The 21915-nt window shown below is 33.7% G+C and overlaps 1 protein-coding gene across 5 annotated transcripts in view; it reads right to left on the minus strand.

The window, feature by feature from the left end:
* Positions 1-7055: 7055 nt before the first annotated feature.
* Positions 7056-21915, minus strand: part of TMEM65 (transmembrane protein 65) — a 47593-nt gene continuing 32733 nt past the window's right edge. For 4 of the 5 annotated variants that reach the window (XM_070382445.1, XM_070382446.1, XM_070382447.1 and 1 more), the window contains 5 exons: positions 19555-19622; positions 14747-14801; positions 13822-13864; positions 11389-11494; positions 7056-9827 (listed from right to left, as the gene is read on the minus strand). In XM_070382445.1, the coding sequence (XP_070238546.1) occupies positions 9726-9827; positions 11389-11494; positions 13822-13864; positions 14747-14801; positions 19555-19622 (374 nt within the window). In that variant the 3' untranslated portion in view covers positions 7056-9725. The other variant, XM_070382448.1, reaches the window with a different exon arrangement.

Genomic DNA, 21915 nt, shown 5'->3' on the forward strand with positions numbered 1-21915 from the left:
CCTCCCTCAAAACCTGGTTCCTTACTGGACACCAAACACATAATAGGAATGAATACAGAAGATGTTTTTCTTTGAATTGCATTTTCAATTTCTGTATTTTAGAGACAAGAAGGGTGAATCTTGCATTAATTAAACTATTTATTAGATGTCTGAGTGGGAAGAATATTGAGGGAAGATATAATTATAAAACCTAAAACGTAGCCGGGATCCAGCCTAGAGTTTTCAGCTTGTTTACAAAACATGCCAGATATCAGATGGCAAGAAAAGGGTAATGTGTTAATAGCAGATAGGCAAAACATTGGCTTCGATTTCTAGAAAAGACTAAAGAACTTGGACTAAATTTTTGGCAGAGCTGCTCTGCAACATACTTTGTCTCTTGAAATCTAAGCGCTTAGAAATACAAAGGACTTGGAATAAATGAATGTTTATTTTAAGCACCTTAAGCATTGTTCTACAATCTTTCATCTACATAGAAAAATATAAACACAAAAAGCATGGTACTAGCCACCAGAATGTTTTTTCTGTAAATTTAAAATCCCAAAGTTATCCATCTGCTCTCCAATTATCTAAAAATATAATTCTATAAAATTTGAAGAAAAAAAAAACTAGAATTTCAAATCAAAAGAGTTGTATTTACATAAGATCTAATTACTTAAAAACAGTTTAACTCTTCTCATCTATAAAATTAAGGATTACATTGCCCTTATCTATTTTGCTACAAAATGCTGTGATTATTAGGATATTCTAAATAGCTTATCAATAGCTGTGGTTTGCTTTTGCTTGCCATGTAAATTATCATTTTAAACACTTGGGGATCTTTTTCACCTTACCATGACGAAGAGAGATTTTAAATTTTAGTTTTTTCCCACTTTCCTTTTACTTCTCTCATCATCCACGAGAAACTCAGCACTTACGAAAGAGTGTTCAAGGTCTGTGATGGTTGCAAAGGGAAATAAAAGATGAATAAAAGATATGAGCTGCAAGAAACTCACAATATAACAGAAGGGATATGGATACCAAAAAATATGCCCATGATAAAGCATAATCTGGAAGGATAGAGATGTTATCACAATGGCCTCCAATGAACAATGCTCCCCTGTGTCCATGACCCTTTGCAATAGGCCATTCTTGATCCTCCCCTCAGAAGGATGGACTCAGTTTCTCCACTCCTTTGCATTTGGGCTGGTTTTGTAACTTGTCCTGACCAAAGGAAGATGGTAGATGTTACACCGTAGAAGGTCCAGAGTGTAGGCACTGTGAGACCTCATGATTTCTACTTTTACTCTCCTGGAACCCAACTGCCATGCTAAGATTTGGTCATAGACTATGAAATGATGAGAGACCACATGGTGAGAGATCCTAGTCCTCCCTCTATGTCAAAACCATCTTAAACCCTCAGCTTCTGCCAGTTGGACTACAGTCATATGACTGAACCCAGGCAAAACCAGTAGACTAGTTGCACAGCCAATCCACAGAAATGTGCTGAACAGCTTTCTTTGACTCAACTATCTTTCTGAAACTCCGTTTATATCTTGCATATGCATAAATATTTTATAAACGGTAAAGCACTATATAAATGTATAGCTCTCATATTATTAGCAAATATCAAATCTTTACTGACTTTCACAGTTCTCACAGAAAATTTCTTTATCCTACAGCTTTTGAACATTCCCCTCATCTCCCCCCAAAGTAGTTTATTTGAGTTTAACTCCTCAGTCATCATTCTCACAATTTACTCATCTAAACAAAAGGCTTGACTTTTAATTGTGGAGAAATTATATAATCTATCCTATAAGATGGAAAAGCTCTATACAGTCAACAAAAACAAGACCAGGAGCTGACTGTGGCTCAGACCATGAACTCCTTATTGCCAAATTCAGACTTAAATTGAAGAAAGTAGTGAAAACCACTAGACCATTCAGGTATGACCTAAATCAAATCCCTTATGATTATACAGTGGAAGTGAGAAATAGATTTAAGGGCCTAGATCTGATAGAGAGAGTGCCTGATGAACTATGGAATGAGGTTCGTGACATTGTACAGGAGACAGGGATTAAGACCATCCCCATGGAAAAGAAATGCAAAAAAGCAAAATGGCTGTCTGAGGAGGCCTTACAAATAGCTGTGAAAAGAAGTGAAAAACAAAGGAGAAAAGAAAAGATATAAACATCTGAATGCAGAGTTCCAAAGAATAGCAAGAAGAGATAAGAAAGCCTTCTTCAGTGATCAATGCAAAGAAATAGAGGAAAACAACAGAATGGGAAAGACTAGAGATCTCTTCAAGAAAATCAGAGATACCAAAGGAACATTTCATGCAAAGATGGGCTCGATGAAGGACAGAAATGGTATGCACCTAACAGAAGTAGAAGATATTAAGAACAGATGGCAAGACTACACAGAAGAACTGTACAAAAAAGATCTTCACAACCCAGATAATCACGATGGTGTGATCACTGACCTAGAGCCAGACATCCTGGAATGTGAAGTCAAATGGGCCTTAGAAAGCATCACTACGAACAAAGCTAGTGGAGGTGATGGAATTCCAGTTGAGCTATTTCAAATCCTGGAAGATGATGCTGTGAAAGTGCTGCACTCAATATGCCAGCAAATTTGGAAAACTCAGCAGTGGCCACAGGACTGGAAAAGGTCAGTTTTCACTCCAATCCCAAAGAAAGGCAATGCCAAAGAATTCTCAAACTACCGCACAATTGCACTCATTTCACACGCTAGTAAGGTAATGCTTAAAATTCTCCAAGCCAGGCTTCAGAAATATGTGAACTGTAAACTTTCTGATGTTCAAGCTGGTTTTAGAAAAGGCAGAGGAACCAGAGATCAAATTGCCAACATGTGTTGGATCATCGAAAAAGCAAGAGAGTTCCAGAAAAATATCTATTTCTGCTTTATTGACTATGCCAAAGCCTTTGACTGTGTGGATCACAATAAACTGTGGAGAATTCTGAAAGAGATGGGAATACCAGACCACCTGACCTGCCTCTTGAGAAACCTGTATGCAGGTAAGGAGGCAACAGTTAGAACTGGACATGGAACAACAGACTGGTTCCAAATAGGAAATGGAGTATGTCAAGGCTATATATTGTCACCCTGCTTATTTAACTTATATGCAGAGTACATCATGAGAAACGCTGGGCTGGAAGAAGCACAAGCTGGAATCAAGATTGCCGGGAGAAATATCAATAACCTCAGATATGCAGATGACACCATCCTTATGGCAGAAAGTGAAGAGGAACTAAAAAGCCTCTTGATGAAGGTGAAAGTGGAGAGTGAAAAAGTTGGCTTAAAGCTCAACATTCAGAAAACAAAGATCATGGCATCCGGTCCCATCACTTCATAGGAAATAGATGGGGAAACAGTGGAAACAGTGTCAGACTTTATTTTTCTGGGCTCCAAAATCACTGCAGATGGTGACTGCAGCCATGAAATTAAAGGATGCTTACTCCTTGGAAGGAAAGTTATGACCAACCTAGATAGCATTGAAACATGTAAAATATCATGTATGAAACGAGATGCCAGTCCAGGTTCAATGCACGATACTGGATGCTTGGGGCTAGTGCACTGGGACGACCCAGAGGGATGGTATGGGGAGGGAGGAAGGAGGAGGGTTCAGGATGGGGAGCACATGTATACCTGTGATGGATTCATTTTGATATTTGGCAAAACTAATACAATTATGTAAAGTTTAAAAATAAAAAAAAATTAAAAAAAAAACAAAAGCAGAGACATTACTTTGCCAACAAAGGTCCGTCTAGTCAAGGCTATGGTTTCTCCTGTGGTCATGTATGGATGTGAGAGTTGGACTGTAAAGAAGGCTGAGCACCGAAGAATTGATGCTTTTGAACTGTGGTGTTGGAGAAGACTCTTGAGAGTCCCTTGGACTGCAAGGAGATCCAACCAGTCCATTCTGAAGGAGATCAGCCCTGGGATTTCTTTGGAAGGAATGATGCTAAAGCTGAAACTCCAGTACTTTGGGCACCTCATGCGAAGAGTTGACTCATTGGAAAAGACCCTGATGCTGGGAGGGATTGGGGGCAGGAGGAGAAGGGGACGACAGAGGATGAGATGGCTGGATGGCATCACTGACTCGATGGACATGAGTCTGAGTGAACTCCGAGAGTTGGTGATGGACAGGGAGGCCTGGTGTGCTGCGATTCATGGGGTCGCAAAGAGTCGGACACGACTGAGAGACTGATCTGATCTGATCTGATCTGATGCCTATTCCATCTTTTTAATCTTCAGAAGTCAACAAAAAATTTGCTGAAATTTCTTTCATTCATAAACTCATCAATAGCATTAACCTATGTTTGGTGTTACAAAATTTCATACAAATACCAATACAAAACACCATGTGCTTCATACAGCTATCAGCATAAGATCAGTAGATCCTGAAAGTTCTAAAGCTTCAATGTTAAAATGTTACAAGTTTCTGCTTTAATTTCTACTTCAATCCTAACAGTTGGAGGAAAAAAACTTATTTCAGTGTTAAAACTTATACACCAATAGCATTTACTACCTAGGTAAAAAAAATTACAAGGTTTCATTATGAGCACATAATAAACCCTAAATCATTTGCTGATAGATTGGTCACCCACTGACTTTATGAATCCCAAGGTAGCTTCCCCATGCTTCCAAGTCATTTCCCTTTACTGCTGTCAGTAAATATGCAGGGAGTCTGGGTGAACTCCGGGAGTTGGTGATGGACAGGGAGGCCTGGTGTGCTGCGATTCATGGGGTCGCAAAGAGTCGGACACGACTGAGCAACTGAACTGATTAATCTTAATACTTAAATATTAATATTCAGGCTTAATTCTGAAAACATGAATACTGCAAAACAAACAGGAAATTTTTTACATGCAATCCAACTCCTGGGCATGTATCTGGAGAAAATCAATTATGAAAATTTACATGCACACCCCAATGTTCATTGCAGCACTATTCCAAGACATGGAAGCAACCTAAATGTCCATCAAGAGGTGAACAGATAAAGAAGATGTGGCACATATATACAATGGAATATTATTCAGTCATATAAAAAGAGTGAAATAATGCCATTTGCAGTAACATGGATGGATCTAGAGATCATCATACTAAGTGAATTAAACAGAGAAAGACAAATATCATATGATATTACTGATACGTGTAATCTAAAGAAAAAGATACAAATGAACTTAAATAGACCCACAGACACAGAAAACAAACTATGGTTACCAAAGCAGAAAGAGAACAGAGAGGGATAAATTAGGAATTTGAGGTTAACATCAACAGACCACTACATAAAATAGATAACCAACAAGGACCTACTGTACAGCATGGGAACTATACTCAATATTTTATAATAAACTGTAAGGGGAGAGAATCTGAAAATATATATACATATCAATATATATATATAACTCACTGTGCTGCACATCTGAAACTAACATAGTATTGTATATTAACTACACTTCAATTTTTAAAAAAATATAAAGAAAAAAATCGTATAATGCATTCCAAAGTGAAATATGAAAGTATTTCATATAGTAGAGATTCTCTAAACATCAACTTTCTAGAACCTAGCATAATACCTCCTCTTCCCTGATAAATGTATTGTTTATTTCTTACTTCTTTCAGGTGCTCCCTGACCACTCTGTATAAAAATAACCCCCTACATATGACCACCGGTACTTTCTATCCTTCTCGTTTCATTTATTACTAAAGAACTTATCACCACTTATTTAAGGGTACAACTGCTTTCCTGTATTCTCCTCCCTCACTTCCGCTCCCCTACAGAATAAGTTTCCTAAGGATATATAGATGTTCTGGCTGTTCATTCAGAGATTTGAACAGTTCCCAGTATATAATATACAGTCAAAAACAAAAGATTTGTTAAATGAATTTGGAGAGTTTTAGTACAATTCCTTTAAGTTATAAGTGAGAAAATAACTCCATAAACACACAGGCAAAAAGAAGCCTGAGCAGAGAACAGCCATTACAGAGTCCATGCAACTGCTGTCCCGCCTGCATAGTAAGTAGTTAAGAACACAGACTGCATGCTTGGACAAAGCCAGACTTCAGTCCACCTATTAATAGTGACGTCCTGTGCAAACTAACCTCTCCACGTCTCCATTTGCTCAATATGAAATAAGGATAATAACAGTACCAACTTGACATTGCTATTACAGAGATTAAGTGTGATAATGTGTGTAAAATACTACAGTACAAAGCAACCAGTAAGTGCTTAACAAAAGGGAACTAACATTATATTTATCATCACCACCACTGCCATCATCATCTCACTTAGGCTCCATAGCCTATTTTCTAATATTTCTCAAATAATTTATGGTAAGACTGACTATCAAGTTTCTAAGTCCACACAGCCAAAAAACAGCAAATTAGAGAGAGAGCAATTGTCAGAAGAGAGAGCAGCAAAAAATGGGGGGAAAATGAAAAAGCTATAAAAACCAGATATATACCTAGTTTTCTGATTGTTTTTTTCACAAAAAAAGATGTATTTTGTCAAATCACTTTTCTGCAAGAATTGAGATGATCATGTGGCATTTTCTGCTTTGTTCTATTAATGCAGTGTATTACAATGACTGACCCCTTATACTAACCCACTATTGCATCCTAGGTAAGATCCCAATTGTTCAAGAAAAGATTATATTTAATATTAATGTAAAAAGATTATATTACATTTAATACACTCTTAAAATGGCAAGAAACTATAATTCTAAAACTGGGAAAATTTACTTCAAAATGGTTTGCACAAGTTTTTGGTATAAAAGATAAATTTTTATTACCTTCAAAATTCATTTTCTAGAGAAAATGAGTAAAGTAAATGATGCATTCTTATATAGAAGGCCTGGATATCTCTGCTGTAAATAAATAGCCATCAGTGTAATTTATGTCAATCTATCTAAAGTTTTTTTGACATCCTATTAAAGGTCAAATTGTCTCAATATGGGGTCATCCTGCTCTCATAATCTATAATGTATCTCAAGTGTGGACTTCAGGGAAACAGTAAATAGTTCCATTTTACTGTCTCAGTGACACTGGCAGAACCCTGTAACAAATCTGCATTTATTTATACTATTTCCTTTAAGCTACAGAATAACCAGGATTTTCTGAGATTAGAAAGAAAATCAAATTTCAAAATCAAAACCACATTCCAAAATTTCTTAAAAGGTATTTTTCTTTGTTCAATTCCTTTGTAAAAACATTGGTCACCATTTAACATACAGTGGCAACAAAATGCACCCAGTTTACATGCATAAATAAGTCAACAAATCATAATACACGGACAACATGACTTCAAATGAACAGTATTGACGCAGCTCATGTTGCATTTAACCATAGTTATAGTTGCTCCCAATAAAGAAATACTTAATGTGAGAAATAAGAATTCCAGTTTCAACCTGAAATAACATTCTCCATGACAAGTAACATTAAACAATGATTATATGAAGTCATTATCTTAAAGGGAACCATTTTTCAGACGTCACTTTGTGCAAAGCACCATACTAGAAAAAAACGTGTACCTTAGGTTAAGGATGAAAGGGCTCCATTCTTTTAAACTAATTACCTGAATTATGCAAATTGTATTGTGACCATAAATTAAAGCACTTTTCAATATGAAGGTTATATATTCCATATTTTGAAATCTTAAATAATTCTACAGATGCTCAGTTAAACTAAAAGATTCGGTAGGACTGTGTTATTTTCATGAGCAGAAAAAAAAAAAAGTAAAATCAAAAGCCCTTTCTAAACTCACAGGCAAGGTTTCTGCATCTAAGACTTAATAAAAAGAAAATTTAAGCACCACAAAAACATATATTTTTAGAGAACAAAAAGGGCTGGCAATATAAGTTAGGCACAAAAGCACTTAAACATTTACCAAAAAAATTTTTTTAAATAATCACTCTAATCCTATCATCTGAAATTAAAAAAAAAACAAATTTTGGTGTCTGTGCTGTTATGTGGAAGATACAAACCACAATTCTATTTAAGATGTTAAGTTTTATAATTTTAATTTGATCAAACGAGACTGTCACATTATTTGTACATAAGAAGAATGTTATATATTTATTTTTATAGCATATGATCTATTTTTCCCTCAAAAATCTATGATTACAGGATAGCTCTAAAATAATTTGGAAGTAAACAGAAAAGAATTTATCACAAACAGTCTTCTGAGAGAAACCAGCTCCTCTGAAAATAAGAATTCAAAGTAAATGTGCAAATAAAACTTTAAAATAAGGTAGCTGTAAATACAGCCATCTTTAAGTTTCCCTTCTTTTTCATCTATTTAACAAAGTAAATAGTTTCAGCGGCCCAAATAGTCATTTTAATTTGTTTTTCTCCTCTGTGATACATTTAAGTACTCTTATAATTAAGAATAATTTTTTAGCATGTATAACAGATCACATGCTAACAAACTTTACAGGTTCATAAAATTAAAATTTATGACTCACAAGTATAGATGTGAATTCTAGCTACACTTAAGTCAGATACACAAGACTGGACATAAGGAACTTCAATCTAGAATATGATTTAAACGCCACAAAAAAAGAAAGGGAACAAAAAATGGGAGAAAGAATTTCTCCTCATACATCTTTCGATTACTAGGCTATATATATATATAGCAAAAAGTAAAATACCAAATATTTATTTTTCACCTCAAAAGAAGTTATCCAGAAATAAAATCTGCTAAAGAAGATATAACATTAGGATTCAAATTCATTCAACTCAGATAAGGAGACAACATTTGGAGGGGAGGAGCATTCCCAAACAATATTATTTGTACTTATTAACCTTACGAACATCACCTCAATGTCACCAGTCATACCATAGACCTTCTTAACAGTTTCCATTTTATACTTCTGTGAAAAAAACATTTTTTTAGCCTTGTAACTTTCCAACTGTCATGCGAAACCTCTTAGTTGACCTAAATCCCACAATCCCCATTAAAAGCATTCTAATGACTTTCTTTCCAATAGGAGTCAAAAATCACTAGGTAATTATTCATAGTTGAGAAAATAAAAGTATAAAAACCAACTCAAAATAATGCAGTTCTTAACATATATGTTCTTATGTAGTAGGCAGACTAAAAATAATTGTTCATCCTAATTAATCTCTGGCTCTTGAGACTAAGAGGTCAGAAAATTAAAATGAGTGATAAGTACTTCATTTTGAATAGATACGAGAGTTTTTAAAAAATGACTGAAACTATATGATTGTAAATGTTTACTGTGAAACAGTACAAAATTGATGTTGCCAAAAAGAGTAAAAAAGAAATATTCAACTGATATTAAACATCTTAAGTAATTTGGAAAAAATTTTAAGGTTGAATTGTAACTGTAGGGGACAACAACGACAGAAAATGCTTTCATGCGTGTACACATGGTAAGTAACAAACAGGCAAATCTCAAGTTAGCACAGTACATCAACAATTGATACTTAAACGGTATTTTGGTATATAAAGAAAAAGAAAAGGTAAAATGTTGACTGCCATTGATGAAAAAGCATTTTACCAATTTACACAAAAAATTTTTTTAAAAAGATGTCCTAAGAAAACCAAGCCACAATAAGTTAGTGTTTTCCATAATACATGCTGAATTATTTGATCCCGTTATCTATACACTGTTACTGTCTTAATTCCTAAATGCTGTTGACAGCATATTTGATAACTGAGGTACATTAGTTTACATCTTTTTAAAGGTATTCTATGTGAGTTAATTTTTCTTTTCCAGTTTTTCATCATCTTCACCTCCTCCAAAGAAGATCAAAGGGAACATTCCTAGAATGCAGCCAATAGTCACCCCGACAGCTTTACCCTACGGAAACAAAAGAAAACATTTTTTCAAAGTTATTTTATCCCTGTAAGAGGAACCTCTGCTTAAGTATCTATGATAAAAATTACTATGTACTATATAATTCAACTGTTACTATATTTCTTTTGATCATACTAACAAATTAAAAAATAACGTACAAAAAGGTTCTAGAACAAATAATATGTAAAGTTCAAGGCAATCAGGAAAAAAATTTAAAAATTTTTTCAAATTGTCATAAAAATAACATTAGAGAAGTTTTCAAAAAGAAAATACCTTAAAAATGTACATACATTTTAAAGTCAGAAGATAGAAAGGAATGAAAAATCTCACCCAGTACTCTCAATATATTTGGATTTGCTGTCCTTTGTACATATTCCTTTTCAGTATTTATCCCCATGTACACCTAATTATGAATGTAGGTCTAATCATTATGTAAACATAACTTTGTTTACTGCTTTCCTCCTGCCCCCCACCAGTCATATATGTTATAATAAACTCTTTTTCAAACTGTTTCATAAACTTAATACAAAAACTTCTAAATTCCACTGAATTGATGGGCCTATAATAAATGTAAAAGCTCTTCTTACCATTAAAAATCATCACTACTGTCAGTGATAGAACAATAAACATTTCGGTGTATAGTTCTTCCTCAATGATTTATTTAAAAATCAAATAAGATGAATATCTGTGCATAATTATACTGGTTTGCTGTCTATTCTAGACAAAACTGCAAATATATGTTTATACCCACTGCAATATATTTATATGTCTACATACACAGAATTTTTCTGTGACCTCACCTATATTATGAAAAATTTATTTAATTTTTATAAATGATTTTTAAATGTTGCATTCCTATGATGACTATTAAGGTTAAAATACTTATCAATTAAGTTTTACATCTTCATACAGACATTTATTGAGAATCTACAAAGTACCAAACTCTATGGTAGGTACCAGGGAGACAGAGATTAGTCAGATGCAGTCCCTCTCTCCACCAGGAACTTCCAGTTAGTTATCATCATACGTTTCTACTTGCTAATCAATATACTTGGAATTCTCTCTCCCACCTAATAAATGTTTCATCAATAATTTAAAAATAAGCTTAGATCTAATATGCACCAAGAAATCTCCCCGCTAAAAGAAATTTCTTTCCACAAAGAGTTATTTCTTCTCCTGGTGCTTCTGCTATATCCAGTGTACTATTTCTATTACTGAATATGTCACACTAAATTATAATTTGTTTAATATGTCTGATTCTTTACCTATACAATCCTCAAAAAGAACTATAGTTTATTACTCATTTTATGTCCTTCAGTCTCAGCACATAACTGATACTCCTCAACAGTAACTGAATCATATAAAGATTTTTTCAAAAATCTTTTTCAAGTATGCCTACAAAAAAAGTCAATGATTAGTTTTTCTGAAACCTACTAAGGTTTGGACAGTTTTTGTTAAAAACTCCACTCAGTTTTAATCTCAAATTTCTCAAGGGACTGAATTATATACAGTGTCTTGTTCTGGCTACCCAAATTCATTATCATAAACCACACAAAGTACTCACCAAATGTGAACTAACACGTGTTTGCCACATGTCAACTTGCTTTGGTGAGAGATCAGGAATTGATAGGCCTAACCTGGAAGCCAAAGCTTCAACATAGCCTGCAAGTCTTTAAAAATACAAGAGGACAAGTAAGTCAGAAAGAAAAACACCAATACAGTATATTAACGCATATATATGGAATTTAGAAAGATGGTAACGATGATCCTATATCAGTTCAGTTCAGTCGCTTAGTCGTGTCCAACTCTGCGACCCCATGGACTGCAGCACGCCAGGCCTCCCTGTCCATCACCAACTCCTGGAGTCCACCCACACCCATGTCCATTGAGTTGGTGATGCCATCCAACCCTATATGCGAGTCAGCAAAAGAGACACAGATGTAAAGAACAGACTTTTGGACTCTGTGGGAGAAGGCAAGGGTGGGATGATTTGAGAGAATAGCATTGAAACATGTATCTCATCATATGTGAAACAGATCGCCAGTCCAGGTTTGATGCATGAGACAGGGTGCTCAGGGCTGGTGCACTGGTATGACCCTGAGGGATGGGATGGGGAGGGAGGTGGGAGGAGGGTTCAGGATGGGGAACACATGCACACCCATGGCTGATTCATGTCAATGTATGGCAAAAACCACTAAAATATTGTAAAGTAATTAGCCTCCAATTAAAATAAATTTTTTAAAAATCAAAAAAAAAAAAAAAAAGAGGACAGAATATAAGTTTTTAAAGAGACACATACGAAAAACTATGTTCTCACATATGAAAAACTCATGACTATAACAAAGATAATTTTATATCTGTATACTCCAGAAATGGTGTAAACTTTCTTTTACAATTTTCATCTTTATTGTATATACATATATTTGGTTTAAAATTTTCCAGACTGACATATTTAATACACAGGTAAATTAACTGACTTAAGAGTAATTACTCTCTACCATTACTTTAAAAAGAACAATTTAAGGTATATAAAAATTTTACAATTACAATTAATGCATTTATTCCAAATTCAAAAGCAAAGCACTTTAACATATAATTTAATAACTGTCACCAGAAAAAAAGTTTTCTTAAAATTTATCAGACTGATATACTAAGAAAAACAGCCTATAATTTTCAGGGCAATTTCAAGTATCTTCTAAGTGGCCATTGCTTATTGGATACAGTCTTACTTAAAGAACTGGAATAAAGAAAAAAATTTGCCAATTAAATTATGCATACCATCAATTATAAGATGGATCCCAACATTAGATATGTTAAGTTCTAAAAACCTATGCAACTAAGACTGATAAAATGTGGTATTTACTACATAATGGTATTTTAAGGCAGAGGAGAGATAGTTCTTAGGTGGAAGAGTCCCAACAAATCTATAATATTATCATTATAAACCTTAATGTTGGAAACTGGGAAATGGAATGTTTAAGAGATAATATCACTACAGGTTTACATCAGAAATTCCAGGTTACAAAATTTCTGCTTTGGCCCAGAACAAAGAAACTGTGTTTTGAACAGTAGCTGTGGCCCCATACTCAAGTGCAGATGTCTAATATACAGAGTTAGATCATGTATAAAGCTGCCTTTCCCTAGATTATAGGGCTAAGTAGACTGCTCCTAGACCCAAATTCAAATCTCAAAACTTACCATCAAAATGAACCAAAAAAAAAAGAAGGAAGAAACAGAACCAAAGACTGAGCAAGATAGAGTATGTTTATCACAATAATTAATGCCAACTCTGTCTAATTCATACTTCCTAGGTTTCCCCAAGCTCAGGAAGCAGCCCAGGCCATCTGCTGCTTAGAAGAGAAAATGTAAAAACAGAAAGAGAGAAAGCTGGCCTTTTCTGAGTAGGCGCCCTCAGTTTGTTTCATCATTCCTTCTTGCCACATGGAATAAAAAGAGCAAAAATTAGCCAAGTCCATGTATGCTTTGGCCATTATTCGCTTTGAAAATTCCTCTCTCTAGAAAACATGCCCAGTCAGTGTCCTCACATTTGAGCCATATTTCTTATCTTTGGACTTAGTGGGAGGACGGGGTGGGGTATGAAATAATGATAGGGTTTCTTACTTTTAGTCCTGTCTCATCCCTAGAAATATTTATAAAATACATATAAACATTTCGGGACATGAAAAATTCAACTCTGCTTACCTTACGGTAGTTTTAGAAAAAAATTTACACATATCAGAATTGCTTGAGAAGATTCTTAAACTCAAATGTCAGGGCCCCATCCCTAGAGACACTAATTCTGCAAGACTGAGATGTGAGCTAGGCATCTATATTTGATGTACACCAAACATTTAGTGCTGCTGATTTAGAAACATTAATTTTAAAAATTTAGTTCTAAAACACACATGCAAAAATAAATGTCCCTTTTCAAAATCCTTCCCAATTAAAGGAAAATGGAGAATAGAGAGTAAGTATACACATGCACAAGTGAACCTACCCAAGACCAGCTAAATCTGACACAAGGTTTCCCAAAGCAGCAGCTAAAAAAATGAAAAATGGACAAGTGAATTACTACATAAAAGTCAGAAAAATCACTATAGTAGATCACCAGGTAATCAATAAAGCACTGGTCTGGAAGAGTTACCACCTTTCTAAGCTACAATGACTATATCCAAAGTAACTCATTGGATAGCTCTGAATTTCAAGATCTCAAAATAGAGATCTGAGATTATAGTCTTCTACCTCCATCAATTAGTAGTTTTTTTTTTTCTGATGTGGCAGCCAGTTTTCATTTTGGTTTCAATATTAAAAAATTTGCATAACATTCTGTAGTTCAACTTTCAGACAATATTTAAGGGAATTTGGATACTTGAAAGTTAAAGAGTAAAGTACAGCTAATGACATTCAAGAAAATCAAGGAGAGAAATGCCTCTTTCGTTACTCATCTACTTCACATGTTCCATAGTAATGTAACACAGAATTGTTCCCAAATTTCACCATCATGAAGAGTAGAGTGGTATTTGTGGGGAAAGAAGGAGACAGAACTAAATCAGATTTTTGATCTTGTGTTTCCTTCCTTGATTTTTCTTCCCAGCTTGAAAATACATAATTTGATAGAGAAATGGGTAGGAAGGTTTTAGGGTAACACTGAATTAAGAGAAAAAAAATTTTTTAACACAATCAATATAGCAGATTACTGTTACTCATTAACTAACATAAAGTACCCAAACATTCTCAGAAAAATGCATACTACATTTACCAAATTAAAAATTAAAGGACAGGATTAAGGAGATAAACTATTAATGACAGACATCTCAGTGAATAAATTCATTCAAATGAAGTATCCTCTTCTATACTTAACCTACTAAAATGTTTCATAAATATACAGACAATGGAATAATTACACTACTATTATTAAATACCTGCCATAGTTGAAATTCCCAAAATAATTCCAATAGACAATTCAATATGGGTTCCCTGAAAAACAATTACAAAGAAATTAATCTTACAAATTAAAACTGAAGTGGCTATAAAATAGTAAAGCATTAATTAAAACAGATAAAACAATTTTATTACAGCAAATTTATATATATAATATACATAAATATGCATATACTATAGCAAATCACTTATTTATTACATATATGCATTCATGCAGAAATAACATCAATATTTTATTCATTACAATTAAGCCTTCATAAAAATAAAAAATAGCAACACACAGAACAATACAATTCATCATTAATAATCTAGAATTTATATTTTCCTACTATGGAAAGGTGCTTTAATGCTTTTGAACACAAAGATAACCAACTCACCTAAATTTTAAATTCTGAATGATATAATTATATACTATTGGTATTTACCTTATAAAAGATGTAAAAGACTAGACCAGTTTCTAAGGACCCAAAAAATCAGACTTCAAAAATTATCCTTAAAACATTTAACTCTTTAATCACTAGATAATGAGACTATATAATTCATTTACAAGCAACAACAGCATTTAATACAATAAAGATACAGCAAAAATGAAGCTCCATTGAATTTACTTATTGAGAGTTTAAGACTCCCTCTAAAGAAAACAAGGGCTCATATTTTCACTTCTACTTTTAAAGATACGGAACTGAAGATTAAATGATTCTGATGGGTTACTACATTAAAAAAAAGAAATCCTAGAATCTATTGTGCTAATTCAGTTCTAACCCTTATGCAATGCTGCCAAAAATGGACTTTTCAAAAGTTCTCTTAAATATTGATGGTTGAAAATTTCTAAAAAAATTTTTTAAATCCCAATGATACTTGTGGAGGGAAAAAAAAACACCCTACAAATTTCAGTATTTGTTGAGGAAAAACAAAAGAGATGCCTTATCTGGTATACAGTTATATTGCATTACTCAATTATTTACAAAACTGAAGAGAAGTTAAATTTAACTTCCTCAATTTTCCTTCCCCTAGGCCTTTTGATTCCACTCCTTTCAAATATAATTCCTATAGAGTATGGACCAAATAGCCTGATGTAAAGGTCTCCCAGGCATTAAAGTTACAAGGTTGTAAAGGAACGCAAAGAAACAGATTTCTGAAGAAAAAGAAAACAGGCACAAAGAAATATCTTTATACATGGATGAAAAAACAGTGGAGTATTAATATAGGAGAGAAGCACCCGACAGCTACAATGTACAAAAAATAAATACAGCACCTTTAACAGCAACGACTCATTGGAAATTACCTAAAATGAATCTGTCTGCCAACACATGTATTTATAAAGCATTTACATGCTTAATCACTTGGTTGAATTTAAGAAACCTGAAGATGCTTCTAACAGCATGAAAGGCTTCATGTAAAGTCAAAGTTGGTTTGAAGGCAATAAAATCTCTCCTCTTTTCCTTTTCCCCATATTAACATCAAATTTCATGTTAACAGGTAGGGTAGAAATTATAAATAAACCTAGTACTAGTTGTCTTAAAGTTGTACTTGGTTCATCACCTCAATCTTATTCATCTATTCTAGAATTCTAATCAAGTCTATCCTAATTAAATTGTAAGAAGAATTCTGCCCCCACTCACTAAAATATAAGTTATAATAAGCAATCCAACAACACAAAAATTAAAAAAAAACTATGAAATTAAAAGCTTAGTATGAACAGCAGCCAAGAATAAAGGTCAAATCTACTATGAGAAGTTATATAGGAATTTGTTTACATGATCGCAATTAGGGTAGCAATCAAGAGAGTATACCTAACAGGAAAAATATCAAATGACACGATACAAAAAAAAGAATCAGTTAAAAATTAAACATTAAAAAGAATGTTTTCTTAACTTACTATCTTCAAACAGTCACAGCTATCCTATAATGGCAATTAGTGTTTAACAAAAAAAGGTGAAAAACATTCTTAAGATAACAATGTTCACTTATTTTCCTTTTCATAGATTCTATAGTTATATTATTTATAGATTTTTAGTCTTAGCGGTCTATTAAAAAAGTCTCTCTGGAAAATTTAACTGTTTCTGAATTATTCTGCAATTATCACAGGCTATTTTAACACACCTTTTACTCTTAATCAGTTTTAAGCCAGTAGTTTACATACTTATTTCAGTACTATATAAATTAAAAATTGGTGATGTCTGTGAAACTGGATTTCAACATAAACCAGAAAAACAAATTTTACTGAGTTAGAGTCAATCATCTCAGGCCTAGAAAAACAGTCCACTCTAGTCACACTAACAATAAGACACAGGCCTGAGTAACACAAGATGGGAACATTACAATAATTTGACTTTAGAATGTGGCTGTAGTTGTTCTGTCTTAATTGGTATCTGTATTTAAACACAGATATCTGTTTCTTGGGGCTTCCCTGGTAGCTCAGCTGATAAAAAATCTGCCTGCAATGTGGGAGACTCCAGTTCAATTCCTGGGTTGGGAAGACCCACTGGAGAAGGGATAGGCTACCCACTCCAGTATTCTTGGGCTTCCTTGGTGGTTCAGATGGTAAAGTATCTACCTGCATTGATTGAGACCAGGGTTCAATCCCTGGTTTGGGAAGATCCCTTGGAGGAGGGCATGGGAACCCACTCCAGTATTCTTGCCTGGAGAATCCTCATGAACAGAGGAGCCTGGCGGGCTGCAGTCCATTGGGTTATAGAGTTGGGCACAAATGAGCGACTAAGCACAACACATCAATTACTTGAGATATTTATTTCAAAGAAATAGTAAGACCATACTGAAAGTTGATGAAAGTGAAAGTCACTCAGTCATGTCTGACTGTTTGCGACCCCGTGGACTATACAGTCCATGGAATCTCCAAGCCAGAATATTGGAGTGGGTAGCCATTCCCTTCTCCAGGGGATCTTTCCAACCCAGGAATCAAACAGGGATCTTCTGTACTGCAGGCAGTTTCTTTAACAGCTGAGCTACCAGGGAAGCCCCAAGACCATACTGTGAAGGTCTTATTCAGGATCTAAGAAACTACCCAGTTTCCCTATTCTGCTCCCTCTTCAAAATCTCCCTGCCCTCTCTCTTTAAGCAAAATATATCATCTCAACACTTCCCTTTAGGATAGCCTTTCATCATTTGAATATCTAAGGTTTGCTCAACTGAGGCAAAAAAAAAAAGATTTTTAAGATGTTAGAATGAGGGGATACCTGCTATCAATACAGAATTAAAATACTGAGTGTAAAATTGTAACAGAGAAGCTTTAATCCAATCTATTCAGGAATACACCAAGTCTTAAATGACAGTTTATAATTTAATCATAGTGTTTTTTTCTATAAATAGTAAATAAAATTAGACTTCATTTACACTAACAATTTAAATAATCTAACCAACTCAAGGCTTACTAAAGGTTTACTTCAGAAAAGGTAGTATGACATGGTTGAAAAAGTTTCTTTTATTCACAGATATATAAATTAATCAACTTGATTCTTGTATACATATTAGGAAATTATCATTATCAGCCAAAAAGCTAGCATTTTGAAATTATATTTTAGATGCTCTTACCAGACTACTCTGCTCAAGAATTATCCATCCAATGGGTGCTGATCACTTTCAAATTATGTGCATGCTACAGTATCTTCTATGACTGTTTACCAAGCGAGATACCTTCCTGACGTATAAACCTTGTGTTTCCTCAACCAGCTGAACGGCTAGAATTTCTGGATATCTGATCCCCATCAATCTGGACATAAAGTAAGACTATATAGCAAAGAAAACCATTCTTGAGCGAACCAATTTTAGATAGTCTTCAAGCAAATTTTATAATCTATACAATGTAAACTATACTTTCATCCCTATTTTAAAACCAAATATTCTATTTCTACCCACCTATAGTATATGTGACCGTCAAAACACTGAAACAAAAAACAAAACAAACAATGACAAATTAAAAAAAAAAAACCCTGGCATCTCTCAACTATTTTTTCCTCATATTCGATAATCCTAAAATCACCCCCCCTTTTTTTTTTTTTGAGTAGTTTCCTACACAATATTTATAATTTTTAGACTTTTTAAAACTTTGAGTCAATGAGGAGAACTGGATACAGAACTAGGCAGCTTCAGAAGACCTGCATTTTCCTCGTGGACTAATGATGGACGTGTATTTTCATCATGACTTTATAATCTAGACCCAAAATTGGTATATATTGACAAAAGATGTCATAGAAGAGTATGAAAGGTCAATTGACCATTCCTACGATTAAACAATACCTTTAAGAAACAACCTTAAATGAAAATGACTCCAGCAAAAGAGAATTTTTAACACTGTGATGGAACAAAGACTGAAGGCCTTATCATTTACAGTATCCTGAATTGAAACTTAAATCATCTTTGAGTTAAATGGATAGACTAAATATCAAAACACTCTTGTAAATATTTTTTGTATGGCAAAACTGGACAAGGAACTAATTAATAACATACACATATGAGAACTGCTGATAAAATTAGAGAACATCAGAAAATTTTACAAACTTTTTTATTTAATAAGAATGTTGAAACTAGAACAGAATAATATACTCAATAAATATCTGTTTATTATTGTCAATGCTTTACCAAAAGTCTTGATGATTAATAGATATAATGCCTTAAAATTGAGCTACAATCTAATTAACATGAAATACAGCTAAAAATAGTCTTATTCATTATGTTAACTAAAGCTTTACAACTATAATATATAAATTATAAGGAAAATTTAGACCACATTTCTTTATTAATTCAAAATAGAAGGGTTGAAAGAACTTACTGCAACAATCATAATTGCATTATCCAAAAAGCCAAACCCTATGAAAGGTATCGCATTGTGGATGAATACTGAAAAACATCAAAAACAGAAAAATATATTTTAAGATTTCTATAATTTAAAATGACAAAAAACAGATCATATGGTTAAAGTCTCATAAGTAGATATGCTTTAAGTTTTGGAATTTGCTTTCCATTTCCCACAGCCAAAAGACTCTGCTTCTGCTATGTTTATATACTTGGTAGAAGCTATAATGGGGAAAAAACAAAATAAAAAACACACAACATGTAAAATTAATTGTGTAGGCTTTTGTGTTTTCTTATTGGCAACACACACACGTGTACAAATTACGTACAGTTAATGACAGAACAAATAAATAAATACATATTATGAGTACCATATTTTACCTGTTAAATATCTATTGACATCAATCTTTTTCTCTCTTATACCTAAAGACTGATATCATAAAATTGATCTCCATACTAGAAATAATAAAAAATCAAACTTCCCTGAATCAAATTTCAGGGAAGTTATCTGGTCACATTTACTTATCAAACAATTTTTTAAACACTGTTAGGGAAATGTGATTACGTCATTTTTATTAGACATCTGGATTCAAAATCCTCTTTCCTTCCTCAACACATCAGTATCCCTGACTGCTTTCACAAACTAAAACAAACAATATTTGATTTAAATAAAAATGTAACTTGGCCTCTTCCTACCAAAAGCACACCATACCTTATCTACATAATCTGTACATAATCTGGATGACCTGAGAAAACAGAAATGTAACTAGGAAGAGCTAATGTCTATTTTAAAAATATATTTAGCTTCATCTTTTTTTCTATTTGCATCTTCAGCACATTGCAGAATACCTAGTGCATAGTAGATGCTCAACAAACATTAGTTAATTAAGTTGAGGACATCTACCTTGGAAAGGAAGAAAATTCCAAACTAAGACAACTGAGGGAAGACTGTGAAACAGATTAAAAGCTGAGCATAGTTAAGACTTTATTCTAATTACTCTATAAATCTGCCAAGGTATAGTCAACATCCACTCAACTGAGGGCTTTTTAAAAATAGGCATCAAAGCATTTAGTTTTATACCACATCAAAAAATAGTCCCTTAAACCAACTGGTTAGTTATGTGTTTAGTGACTTTACATCTTTCTTCTTTTAATGCAGTTAAGTCCACAGAAAGTACAATTAAAATATAATCTAGAAGTTATGAAAATTTGATACTACTATGGTTGAGTTCTGCACCAATAAGAGAAGGCTAATAAACAGTAAAACAAGAAATATTTCTACCCACAAGCACTATCAAAGACTAAGAAGCAAGGGGGAAAATGGTATATATTCTAGGTCATTTCAAAGTTCTTGCTACCACATAAGAATGTCCCAGGTAAAAAGCAGCATCTTTTTAATTATAAAGTATATTGTTTTAAAAGATAATAAAAAATCAAATGACATTAGTGAAACAGGGTTTCTTCATTAAAGGGCTGTCTTAATTCTTCAACTTTTTGCCTAGGTCCAGGTGCTTAATGACCAGACATTCAAAATTTTATAATAATCAGCTTCTAAAATACATATAGAATTTCAAAAAATACTACAAATTGGTAAGTCAAAGGAGTATAATGAAATTCTAATAGTTCACTATATGGAACATTTACAGTGAAGAGAGAGCTACTACTTAGATATATATATATATATGGAGAGAAGATGCCCAAACACCTTCTCAATCATCTTTGAAAAGTAAATATGGTAAAATATGAAACTTTTGGAATTATTATCCATTTTGGGGTTAATCTGATGACATGTCTAAAACTAGCTAGTTATACTGCTAAGCTAAGTCGCTTCAGTCGTGTCCGACTCTGTGCGACCCCATAGACGGCAGCCCACCAGGCTCCCCTGTCTCTGGGATTCTCCAGGCAAGAACACTGGAGTGGGTTGCCATTTCCTTCTCCCACGAAGGAAAGTGAACAGTGAAAGTGAAGTCACTCAGTCGTGCCGGACTCTTAGCGACCCCATGGACTGGAGCCCACCAGGCTCCTCCGTCCACGGGATTTTCCAGGCAAGAGTACTGGAGTGGGATGCCATTGCCTTCTCTAGCTAGTTATAATCATCTTAAAATTAGATGTCAAGATTACAAAACTAAGATTAAGCTAATAGTTATCTTAGTAGAAACTTGGTCAGTAAAACCAAAGCATGCTGCTACATTGCTATAATAATTTCCTGCAACTGTAAAATATATCATGTTTTGATGTTTAGATGTAAATAAATGTATCCCATAAATAAAAATTTATTTTCAACCCAAAGGAAAAATATAAATTTCAAAAAATTACATAACATGTACTGAACACTCCG

Source organism: Bos mutus, chromosome 14, assembly GCF_027580195.1.
Source record: "Bos mutus isolate GX-2022 chromosome 14, NWIPB_WYAK_1.1, whole genome shotgun sequence".
In the NCBI taxonomy this organism is placed as follows: domain Eukaryota; kingdom Metazoa; phylum Chordata; class Mammalia; order Artiodactyla; family Bovidae; genus Bos; species Bos mutus.